Here is a 12912-nt window from a genome sequence, read left to right as displayed (position 1 = left end):
GTGCCAGCTCCGGGATGTCGTCATGGAGGAGTGGGAGAGGATTCCAGAGGCAACCTGTGAAGCTCTGGTGAACTCCATGCTCAAGAGAGTTCAGGCAGTGCTGGAAAATAATGGTGGCCACACAAAATATTGACACTGGGCATTTTCACTTAGGGTTGTACTCTTTTTTTGTTGCCAGTGATTTAGACATTAATGGCTGTCTCTTTAGTTTTTTTCAGGGATTAATAAATTTACACTGTTATATAAGCTGTACATTGACTACTTTTCGTTGTGTCAAAGTGTCATTTCCCCAGTGTTGACTCATGCAAAGATATAATTGAATATCTGCAGAAATGTGAGGGGTGTACTCACTTTTGTGAGATAGTGTATATCTGTATTTGTTTCTGAGTTTATTTCATTGACTTTGTGATGCTGTGAGAGTGTGGTGACCTCCACTTAGGTGTACACTCTTGACATCATCACTGACTCTTGAAATGTGACTTTTGAACTCCTGCTGTGTAGTCATTCAGGTCAAACTGTGCCTGCTTTCTTCTCATCAGGGAGTGGACAACTCAGGAGATGTGTACCGGGCCACTTACACTGCTTTCAGATGCTCCAGGGTCTCTGGCTCTCTGGGAGCGCATGAGAAGATGCAGGTTGGCACGCAGATGTGACATGGATCATATTTAGAGGAGGATGTTATAAAGGGCATAAAAAATCTTAATCTGTAAAGAGGTGTTCATCTGATTACTGTGAGCACCCCATGCATTTAGAGACACACTTTTCTGCCTTCAGAGTTGTATGCAAACAAAGAACACTGCATGAAGCCACAAGGCCATGTAGAAAGTTTGGTTTGAAGACTGTCCTCCCAGAAGAAGGCCTGAAGCCACAAGGTGGCACAATAAGCATCTGTGTGCTCCAAGGAGCTGAGGACTGTCTGTAAGCGCTTCTCCATCATAAAGACTCTGTTTCCCATGAGCATTTGTGACTCTTGTGAAGGCGAAAGTGTGTTTTAAAGTAAATGGAAAGCAGATCTTTGTTTTGACACCATGTTTTCCTTCTGACAGTTTAGCTCCAGTGTCCACTGTCAAAATGAATCAGAGGAACCTTTTTGAGCAGAGAGACACTCAGATCTCTCTTCTCTCTGATAATCATCGTCAGCTGGTGTGGTGCAGGGCCAGTGTCGTCAAACAATCCTGCCCAACCCAGGGAGCTGAGAAAGATTATTTAGAAATAACCCACGTCATGCTGATAATCTCAGTTAAAGATGAGGATTACAATCAGGCGTATATCTAGGAGGGAGACTGTTTTAAAGACGCCTGAGAAAGTCCCCACAGTACCTTTAAAGACCCATTGTTTACAGTAATCCTTCTCTTGTCCCTCCAGGTGCCTGTCACGTTTCTGCCCAGAGACAGAGGGGACTATGCCCAGTTCTGGGACTTGGAGTGCCACCCTGTGTCCGAGCCACAGCAGAAAGCCAGAATTCGCTTCCAGCTTTGCGGCACTGTGAGAACCATTTCACTGTTTTTGGAGGATTTAGCTAAACAAAGGATCCCTGTTTAGAAAGGCTTAGTTCTGTTCCAGCTCAGCTCCTGTTGGATCCACATCAGTGAAACCTTCTCCCCACTAGAGGCCTTATCTTGGTTTTTACCTGGTTTATGTGTTGGCTCTCTGTCTTACAGATAACCTTTGTTTGTAGCGTAAGAGCTGCTGTGGCTCAAAGGTATCATCTGTTAATCTGAAGATCAGCCCGCCAATCACATCTGCTTTAGGCTGCAGAAGTCACTTCTGGACCTGGAGGCCAAGCTTTGACAGTGAAAATGTTCATGAGTGGGCTGAATGGCACACTGTGTGGAGCACTTTGAGGGGTCAAAATATGACATGCTGTTCATCTGCTATCCCTTATTCTAACACCATGCACCACTTTACTTTCAGCAGCATGTAGAGCAGGGTATAACTGTGGAGAGTCAGTGACAGCATGGAGACATGACATGGGTGAGCCACCGTCAGAGACGGGCCTGCAGGCCTGGTCTAAGACAGTTTAATGGGAAGTATTTTGACTGACTGGCTTCAGTTTGGACAGGGTGCCTGAGCATCCTGGAAAAGTCTTAAATTCATGGATCTAAAATTGAGGCCTTGAAATGTCTCAAATTCATTAAGAATATTACATGCTGCTTTTAAATACATTACTCAGGGGTCTTGAACTTTTCATGGCAGGACAAGTTCATATTTTTTGTGTGTAGGCTGCAATCAGAACTTGATCTGCTTAGCAAAGTCTGCTCTGTGTAGGAGTATTTTATTGTGGTAGTGAGCATCAGTGTGCACTTCCTGCCATGTCTGGACTATTTTTTTGGGGTGGGGGTGGGGGGGGGGGCTCAGGTGTGTAATTTATTTACCCAGCCAAAGAGAAAAAGTACCAGGGAAATAACAACCTGTAACACGGCTCATGGTAATACTGTTTTACAATGCTTTAATCTTTTGTTGCAAGGTGACCTTGGGTGTCATGAAAGGCACCTGGCACACTCTGTTAGAAACACAACAGGTGATACAACATATAACCCACATAGCACCACGCCACATGAAACAGTTCTAAACAGGACCATTTCACAAAGTAATTCTTACACGGCATGTTAGCTGAACAAGCTAGCACCAGTTTACTTAATTACCTTTAACGACTGAGTGGCCTTCAGATTTTATAAAAATATACGTCTTGAATTGATAACAAAGCTTCAATTTGTTCCTGAGTCATTTCTCAGATTCAGATTGATAATGTAAAGTAGGATGAAAACTCTGTTTCTCTAAATATCTTTAATATCTGCCCTGAAGTTCACAAGGTATCAAACTACAGGTCAGTTAATAGGATTAGCTTCAACTTTAGGAACAGTTAGCGCTCAGCTTCATAACTTCAAACTGGTATGGATTTGTCTGATCAGAGAATTGTGCGTTAACTTCCTGCGGTTTGGGTTTAGTGACGATGTCTCTTCAGTGCTCAGACAGATTGTAATTTTTTTTGAAAGATTTCCTCTGAACCAAGTTCTGCTTGTGTACCTTAAGGGGATGAAATGTGGACCAGTGGAAAGACCACAGGAAGGAGATTGCTCTCTAGTGAAGACTGAGGCCACAGCCCAGACCAGGAAGAGAGCAGATACTGTATCAGGAAAAACCAGGTGAGACCTGTAGAACAGACATGCTCATAAGCTGAAACCAGAGACCAGAACCAGAGTGTGGTGGTGGATCACTTGGTGAGCTGCTGGGTAAAATCTGTTTACTGTAGTGCCTCTGTGGGCTTAGCAGCTCAAGGCTCCAAGCATCAATGCCAGCTCTTGGGGCTGTGGTGGATTTGATTTCACGTCAGTCCCAGTTCCTGTGCCGCCTCCTTTTTCCATGTAGCATAAAAAGAACCATGAATGTCCTTCATATCCATCATATGAAGAAAAAACAGAATGCAACACGGGAATGATTATAGCAGTAATAAGCACTGGTAATAAGCATTGGTAATAATAACTTCAGTTTATAAAGCGCCTTTCAAGGAACCCAAGGTTGCTTTTCTTCTGGTTTATAGCCTTTGGGAACAGAAACCTGAACAGTCAGGTCCAGATTGTGTATGGTCCTCTCACCCTCAGAGGAAGAACATGTTGGTGCTTCTTGCCATGTTTGAACTTTTAATATTTGTGATTTACAGCCAGGAGGAGGCTGTGCGGAGAGGAGTGTATTCTCCACAGGATCTGTACACGTTCCCAGCCACAGGGGTCGGTGAATCCAGCACTGTGAAGGTCAACATCCGAAACAACTCCTCTGACGTGCATGAGGTGAGACAGGCCTTAGACTGATGAAGACAAAGACAAGTTTCCTCTCCTGCTGCAGCACAAATTCAACCCCAGCACGTATGCTGCAGATGGGGCTCAAAGTTAAAGTCCAGTTTCCAAACACGTCTAGTTTTTGGGAGCTGCCTCTGAAAGTTAGACCACTCATCCTGAACCCTGAGACTCTGATTTTTTAGAGATGTCCAAAATCCACCAAGAGATGAGGGCCACCAGAGTACATGGTTTTAGTGGTTTAATTTTCTCTGAGGTTGTGTCCGAAATCATTCACTCATTCCCTCCTCACTACTCACTGTATAGTGAATTAGATGTAGTGGACTATATAGTTCACTACACCAGCGAAATTAAAACAACATTTCCGACACTACTCACTCATTCACAAGCTGCTGACAGTGACGTAATTACACTCACGTCGCTCATGGACGGCTGGGGATTTACAGTTATGTCTTTTCTTAAAAACTGCAAAACAGTATTTATTTTAGTGATACCTAATATTATGTTTAGCTTATTTTCTGCAACAGCCAAATATAATAGAAACGTTTATTACACGTTATTTAAAAAAAAAAAAAACCATATATTTGCACGGAACTTATGCTGTGTTTAAGAATTACAAGGTCCAGTGAATGCATCATCCGCGTGGAACGGTTTAACGGCTAACATCCGTGTTGTTTGTTTCTCAGCTCAAAGTTGTGAGACGGGCTTGTCTGAAAGTTAAACAGAGAGCTCAGTGTTATTCTCTGACAGTTTTTAATGTTGTTCCATGCTATTAGTAAGCATTAAACATGTAATCAGCCGTTTCTTCTGTTTGAACCGCAATGCATGATGGTATATATTGCTCATATAGTGAGCATTGCTAATACACTACTTTTCAAAATGCTTTGTGGGATACATTAAATGGACTATATAGTGAATGACCATGCTCACTCAGATTTCAGACAGCACTACAAAATGACCTATTCACTGTATAGTGCACTATATAGGGAATAGGGAGTGATTTCGGACACAGCCTGAGTACCTTACATTTCTAAAGAAGATTCCTCCCAGTTCCTGTAGCCTTAAAAATGTGTTCCTAGTTCCAGCATGTTTACTACCAGGATTATCATGCTGCTACCAGCTAGCTCACAGCTACATCAGGCTCTGGGCTCCGACACACAAAGCTTCGTGTTGTAAAGAAAAACAGGAGAAGATTTGAATATCTGAAGGAAAAACCCCTTAGATGACATCTCTGGAAATGTTTGACAATCATAGATTTTTTTTATCAGACACAAACATACATTTCATTCATACCTAATGTACAGTCACATATGTAGGCCTATCACTTTGTGTGAGGGCTGATGTAATCTGAAAGGGCTCATGATTCAGAAACACAACATGTAGCCCTGTACTGTTGGAGCCCCTGGTAGTTGCTGCATGCCTGGCCGGCTCTCTTTGGACTGAGTGATGAATGTTTTAACCTCTAACAAATGTCACTGTGCTCTGCATGGGTTGAATATATTGACGTGTTGCTTCTCAAATTGACTTGCAGCTGAGGTTTGTAAAGCCTAGAGAGCCCTTCCACATCAAGCATTCCAAATACTCCCTGAGGTGAGTCCACTTGTCTTCACCCTGACACACACTCTTAAAGAGGCACATTCGGTCAGACAGGTGGTTTCTGCTCTGTTTCCTTCTTCCTGTATTTCCATCAGTCCTTCCTCTGTGTTGTATTTCAGCCAGGAATGGTTGAAATATCAAGGTGCTCATTGATGTAACCCTGAACCTGTGTGATGCTGTATGTTTGTGGTCAATGCTCACGGTGGAAACTGCTCTGAGATGCTGGGCCCAGGGTGGTGATGCCAACTCACTGGGTGCAAACATCAGTCATTGAGGAGCTCTGCTGATTTGTCTGAAGGCTTGTGAGGATGGTTACCTGTCAGAGCAGGAGTGGTTTGTGCTGCTGGGAATGGGAAAGAGTGATGTTGAGGGATAAGGATCGAACTAGCTGGACTCTCACGAGTCATCGTTTTGATTGGCTCTGAGTCCATTGCAGTGTGTTAAACTTCCACACACTGCATTGTTCACAACAGCCGTGTGGTGTTGTTCACAACAGCCGTGTGGTGTTGTTGAAAGCTGGTAGAGCATTCCTGCTATGAGGTGAGTGTGAGCTGCTGCTGAGCTGAAAAACTTCTGGGGTGAGTGGATGCTGGCGCGTCTCGCTGCCTCTGCTCCCCTCACACGTTCTTGATTGTTTTTGAGTGTTTTTTAGGCCTGATTGGACAATAAGTGGACTTTTATGAGAGTTTTTTTACTTACCTCTTAGTCTCAAGCACCCACTGTTGCTCATGCATTTTCTGGGTTTTTTTGCATCGGCAAACATTTGCCCCCAAGGTCGGATCACTGCTCCCTGCACTCTCTACAACGTCCCTGCTGCTGTCATTATGTGGATCAGCTTGCTGTGCTTTGGGTCTGCTCTCCTCTGGACATTACTATTGTCCTGCCATAATCCTGTAGCAGGACTTTATCACGGCTGCCGAGCTCCTCTGGATCTGCAGGCGCCAAGGTCATAATAGTTTTTGATTTGTCATTATAGTTTAGTTTTAGTTAGTTTTGACAATTTTTTCCATTACAGTTTAGTTTTAATTAGTTTTAAAGCAGGCATTCTAGTTTTTATTTAGTTTTGATTTTTGCAACAAGGCTTAGTTTTAGTTTAGTTTTAGTTTTTTTCATACCTTATTTGCCAGGTGCAGGATTCAAAAAGGTCAGAGTAAATATTTTGTCATACTGTTTATTTTCCAGTCCAACACTGCTCAGTCAATGCTGATACTGAACTGTTGGCTGCTGCCTTCAACACATGAAAATAATATAAACTTGCTAAAAATAATATGAACATAAATGATATAAAACAATGTAATATGAGCTTAAATAATAAAAAAACTTGGACTCTGTAACAATAAAGTCAGACTCGCATGAAATGAAACTATTACAGATGCTCTGATTCATTGCTCCACCACGTTTGTTGCAGCACAGAGCACAGCCAGTCAGTGCAGTAAACAAGCACATCCCAGTACGTCCCTATGATGGTGCTGTGCGGCGCTGACAACTGCTGAAAACTGTTGTATAATTGGTTGGGAAAATGTGTCGGATGAATTTAAATCCTAAAGGCTATTACTATTGTCAAAAACTATAACTAAGGGAATTTTGTCTATTATTTTAGTTAGTTTCAGTTAGTTTTGTGAACACAAGATACAGTTTTAGTTTACTTATCGTTTTTGTTTTCTTTTCTAGTTTTTAGTTTCGTTTTAGTTAACTATTATAACCTTGGCTGGCGCCTGCCCCAGCCCTCACCACCTATGCTTCTCCGACACCTGGACATCGCTCTCCCTCCCTGGCAAAAATACATCCACTGTGGGTCCCGCAGGAACTTCAAACAGAACAGCAACAAAATCCTTTTGGTCCACCTTTCACCGCTGTCCCAAAACTTCTGACTGGACCAGTGTTGTCACGATACCAAAATTATGATTCGATACGATACCTGCATAAAAAAACTTCAAAACTTAATCGATACCATGGCAAAACCTAAAACATCAGAAAATGAATAGAATAAGCAGCTTGAAGGGAAGGCTGCCTCAAACACACACACACACACACACAGTTTTATAGATTACATGCAGAATCAATTCCTAGAGGGAACCTGAACTCATTTATTATTCTCAAGAATAATTCAACTAAATAGAAAACCAGAAAATATGAATTGTTGTAATTGTAATTGTTGTAATGAGCAGGTTAAATAACCCTGCCAGACTTAAACATCCATCTAATGTTTTCATGCTCAGCACACTGTGGTTTAGCCTGCACTGTGTGTGCTGAGACCCTGAAAAGCACACTTTTAACATGAATACTCTAAAAAAAAAATGTACCCGTGTTATTTGAGCTTACACTAATGCAACACTTTAGTGTCTCCTGTAGGTATCTCTCATCGTTACAGTTAGAAAACTACTTGTCACTTATTTAAACTGTGTCAACCCCACACAGCTCTGTGACTCTGGGCTGTGTGTGCTTCATGCAGCTCATGTGTTTATTACGCTGATTATTTGTCTTAACTACAAGTCGTGGTGAACTAGTTTGCTGTCACAAAGTAATTGACAGTCGTTTGACTTTTGTGTTAGGGCACGTCATTTGAATCTGACACTCTTGCTCTTTAAGGAGGTGAGGATGCTGAACGACAAGGTGCTTCATCATGTTTGTAGTGTTTTCTGTGTGTGTGTGTCAGTAGTAAGCTTTACAGACGAGCTTCGAAACGTCTATTAGCTTATGAAGCCGCCCTGACGGTCGGCTTCGCAAGCAGAGTAATGCCAGATTTTGCTCCTTGCACCAGCTTTTTTGACAAGCTGCGGCCGGTTCACAGGAGCGCTGGAACTTAAGCCATGTCTGTTACTCCTTCTGTACTTTTGCACAAAGCATAAAGGTCCCATATTATGCAAAAATCACTTTATTAAGTCTTTTATTGAAATTTGTGGGTCTTTGTCTTTCCTCCCAGCCCACAAAATGTTATAGTTAATGACCAAACCTGTACTTAGTAGAGCTTGTGAATGTAAAATCCTGACCTAAAACGAGCTGTTTGGAATTTCCGGGATTTGCCGACGTCATCGAGTCCCTTTTATGTTTTTTTAGGAGCAAGACTGACCTGATTACCCCCCACCCCCCTTCCCCGCCCAAAGTTGACAGCTTTTCTCTCTCCATCGACAACTCCCCAGGTTTCCCTTTTGCTCAGGTTAAGAGTCTGGGTGTCATCCTCGACATCACACCCTCCTTTCAGGCTCACATCAACAACATCACCCAGTGCGCTTACTTTTACCACTGTAACATCAGCCGCCTGTGCCCCTCCCTCACTCCTCACAGCACCTCCATTCTTGTTCACACCCTCGTCACCCCCAGTTTAGACTACTGTAACTCCCTCCTCTTCGATCTCCCCCCAAAAGTCACTCCATAAAATCCAGCAGGTCCAGAACTCAGCTGCCCGCATCGTCACCAGAACGCCCTCCCACCATCACATCACCCCCATCCTGCAGCAGCTCCACTGGCTACCGGTCAAGCATAGAATAGAGTTCAAAATCCTTATGTATACTTTCAAAGCCACCCACAACCTCGCCCCTCCATATCTGTCTGACCTCCTCAACGTTGCCACTCCAGCCCGCTCCCTCAGATCCTCCTCCTCCACCCACCTCACTGTGCCCTCTGCCTACCTCAGCACCATGGGGAGCAGGGCCTTCAGTCGCTCTGCTCCCCAGCTCTGGAACTCCCTTCCTCCAGACCTCCTTAACCTGACCTCCCCATCTCTTTTCAAGTCCAGACTCAAAACCCACCTGTTCAGGACTGCATGCCCCACTTGATAATAACTTACCTCCTCTCCTTATGTGTTGTGCTTTTCTACTGTTGATTTTATTTTTATTGTTGATTTTACTGTGGTTATTGTTTTAACCTTGTTCAGTGTCCTTGAGTGTCCTGAAAGGAGCTTTTAAAAAAATGCATTATTATTATTATTATGATTATTATTATTATTATTATAAAAAACTACTGAAGGGTCATGACTCTGTAATGATCCTGTACCATCCAGGGTCTAAACTGATGTTCTCCTCTCCCCCATCAGATCACAGCACTATCTGAAGCTGCCCGTCCAGTTCAGGCCCAGTGCTGCTGGCCACCACACAGGCTTACTGCTCATCCAGTCTCCAACAAGTGGAAGTCTGGTAATCCAGCTGACTGGTGAGGCAGTGCCTTCAACTCAGCACCTGCCGTCCTCCAGCACCTCCTGATGCCGGCACGGAGGAGGACCTCCTCTGACGTGTTCATCTGGCAGCAGACCAGGGTAAAGGAGAGGTCAAACTGAGGGACCAATAAAGGCCAACTTGGACTGATCCCCTCTGTGTCATCATGAGTGTGGATGTAGACTGTAGCTGACTGAAACTGCAGCTCAGACCCATCTGCCGCTGGATGTGGCTCAGGTGTCCTCGGTTTGCCTGCCTGTTTGTGCCTGAGCTGGAGGATTTGGTCTGATTGACTCACCCATCACTTTCAGAGACTTAGTTTTTTCTCACTGATTCAAGACCTGGTGTTTGCCTTATCACTGGTGTTGTTGCCATGGCCATTAGCCAACAGCAGCGGCTGGGATGTGTTGGGGATTGTGTTGAGTTGGTAACACAGGAATGCCTTGGTCACTGGTTTGGGGACCTGACTGTTTCTGTTCCTCTGGGACTGGCTGAGCTGTGTCTTGGTGGCCGTTTGTCATCAGCTGTGATTGGAGCGGGACAGAGACTCAGGTTTTGTTTTGTTTTGTTTTTTTCACATTTTGCCTACATTGGAGCACACTTTCAGAGTGTGTGTTTGTTATGGAAACGTCCCCTCAACCGACTCTGCCCACCTGCACAGTGGCCTTTGACAGAACCATGTGTTGACTGCCCCAGATACCTCCAAGACCCGGTTCAGTCCAGATGCACTTCATTTAGTCATGAGCAGGGCAGCTCGCAGCAACATTAGGATGGTTAATGATTGTTATTACTCGCCAACAGAGTTTCCTTGGGTGGTTTTATTTTCGGGGCAGCTTGCCAGCACTGCTTAGCATGGTTACCATGGAAAACCAGAGTTAATCACAGCTCCAGTCACAGAAAATTAGCTCCCCATTTCCTCCTTTGGCTCTCAGGCAAAATGCCAATACTGCTTTAGGGTTTTGGAGCTGGAGCCATAATCTGTTCAGAGCTGGGGTCAGAAGATGAAGGCAAACCTGATGGAGGATGTTAATCTGTAAGATTCCTCTCACAACACATCAGAAATGGAAAACACTCTTATGGCACATTTTATTTCCCTGTTTGTAAATGAAGATTGAATATGAAGGCAGCTGCCTCCTCCATTCTAAAATGCTTTGACTGACAGTTTGCACACTCTTTAATTAATTTTTAATGTGATACATTGTTTTATTTTCACCTGTAATAAAGTTTTGTGAAAAATACATTGGCTTTTCTTTATAACCCCAAAAATCAAACAAATATGATGTATTTGTTTCTGTCCTTGGCTCTCATCTGCAAAATGTGGAAACTTTCAGCTGTTTGTAAGAAATAAATCAAACAAGTATAATTTAAAGTTCCTCAGCAAATATCTGATTTCTCACACATCAACCTCTGTTTCAGCCTTTTTAATGAATGCTGTTGTCTTTAATTGCTTTAACTCCTTCATGGCCAGCACCTGTAGTACTTGGAGACCCTGGAGCTGTTCTGACCTGCAGCAGACGTGATGCAAGCAGACTGAGCCCACCCCTCATGACTTTTCTTGTTTGTGGCTCAGTAATAGGCAGGGCTTGAAGACCTCCGGCATAGTGCTGGAAATCCGGTTCAGACAAACCTGCCTGATTGTGAAATCCTGCAGATCAGTCTGGCCAACCTCCGTTGACCAACGATTCCACTCGATGTCGTTTCGACTGAACCAGTCAGGAGAGAGAGGCGGGAGCTGCTCCCCTGCAGCTGAGAATGGTCCAGCTGCTGCTTCGCAGGCAGCAGTCTCACGGCCGCAGTCTCACGGCAGCAGTCTCACGGCAGCAGTCTCACGGCCGCAGTCTCACGGCAGCAGTCTCACGGCCGCAGTCTCACGGCAGCAGTCTCACGGCCGCAGTCTCACGGTGCTCAGTCGCACATACACAGTGTTATACGGAATAGCTTGCCTTGGAAAATACGAACTAAAGTCACATGTATACTTTTGTTTAAAAATTATGTTAACATCAATATTGTTTCCTACATTAACATGTAAAAAATGAACAGTGTAGCGCATTGTGTAATGTTTGGCAATGACGTTTCTGTTCAACTAACTTTTAAAATTCTTTTGTTTTTAAATCTCTCCATGGTCTCGCTCCACCCTACCTCTCTGAGCTTCTGCAACCTCACTCACCTTCCTGTTGTCTCAGGTCAGCCGATCAGCTTCTCCTGAAGGTCCCTAATACCAAGCGGAAGCTCAGAGGGGACCGTGCCTTTGCTGTCGCAGCCCCAAAACTCTGGAATGGGCTGCCTCATAGCATTAAACAGGCCCTGTCTCTGCCTGTTTTTAAATCCCTTCTCAAGACCCACTTTTTCTCCCTGGCCTTTGAAGCACAGTAGCTGGCGATTGTTTTATTTATTTTTATCAATTTTATTTATTTTATTTTGCTTCTTCTGTGTTTTTATTCATTTTAAATTTGTTTTATGTCTTTTATATTGCTCCTTGTCCTTGACAAATTCATTTTACTTATGGCTTATGTCTATTCCTTTATCTTGTATCTCATTCACTCTCTTGTACAGCACTTTGTTTTAACTATGGTTGTTTTTTAAGGTGCTTAACAAATAAAGTTGGATTGGATTGGATTGGAACTAACGTTAATTGATTACACTATTGTAACTTATTTGGCCTAATCCCTGCAAAACCACACCAACACGAAATTGTGAGATTCATTTCAATGTACTTTTTTTAATCAAGTGGAGACATTGTTTTAACAGGCCCCTTTATTAATTTGTAATTAATGGTTTATTTTATAACTATTATGCAAATTACAGTAATTAAATCTGGTACATGCATTTCCAAAAGAAAAATCAGTGTTAAAGGTAGGGTTTCAGATTGAGCGAGCTGCAGCACTTGGGTGGATTTTCAAACGACACAACTAAAAGCAACCCCATAGACATAATAAAGAGTGGACGCCGCATTGACCACTACCACCTCTTGGCGCTGACAAGCCGCGGGGCCGCCATCTTGGACCAGTCAGCCGCTCCACTCAGTGTAATCTGTTTGGCTGGCGCACTAAAGTGTCAGCACATATAATCAATCATAACTCGCTGAATACTTAACTGATTTCCAAGCGGTCTTTTTTCCTACAAACGTCATACATGTAGGAATGACACTTGACATATAGTTTGAAATATTTTGATATTCATAGTGAGTTTAACAGTAATAGAGTAATCTGATAAGAGATGTACGTGATGTATGATAGGTATTTTGCAGGGGTGGAAAGTAACAAATTACATTTACTCACGTTACTGTAATTGAGTACTTTTTATGAGTAATTTGTAATTTTCTAAAAGGTTTTCGAAATATGTGATTTTTACTTTTACTCGAGAACATTTTG

The 12912-nt window shown here is 43.2% G+C and overlaps 1 protein-coding gene across 2 annotated transcripts in view; it reads left to right on the top strand.

Moving 5' to 3' along the window:
- Nucleotides 1-12022, top strand: part of cep192 (centrosomal protein 192) — a 71772-nt gene extending 59750 nt beyond the window's left edge. For both annotated transcript variants that reach the window (XM_074682693.1, XM_074682691.1), the window contains exons 47-52: nt 540-635; nt 1366-1485; nt 3034-3146; nt 3662-3788; nt 5326-5384; nt 9424-12022. In XM_074682693.1, coding sequence (XP_074538794.1) covers nt 540-635; nt 1366-1485; nt 3034-3146; nt 3662-3788; nt 5326-5384; nt 9424-9589 — 681 coding nt within the window. In that variant the 3' untranslated portion in view covers nt 9590-12022. The remainder of the gene's footprint in view (nt 1-539; nt 636-1365; nt 1486-3033; nt 3147-3661; nt 3789-5325; nt 5385-9423) is intronic.
- The last annotated feature ends 890 nt before the right edge of the window (nt 12023-12912 follow it).

This window comes from Halichoeres trimaculatus, unplaced genomic scaffold (assembly GCF_033239565.1).
Source record: "Halichoeres trimaculatus isolate MK-OKI-2021-1 unplaced genomic scaffold, fHalTri1.1 fHalTri1_scaffold_12, whole genome shotgun sequence".
NCBI classification, from domain to species: domain Eukaryota; kingdom Metazoa; phylum Chordata; class Actinopteri; order Labriformes; family Labridae; genus Halichoeres; species Halichoeres trimaculatus.
The sequence above is the reverse complement of the archived record's forward strand: the minus strand, read 5'-3'. Positions and strand labels throughout refer to the sequence as shown.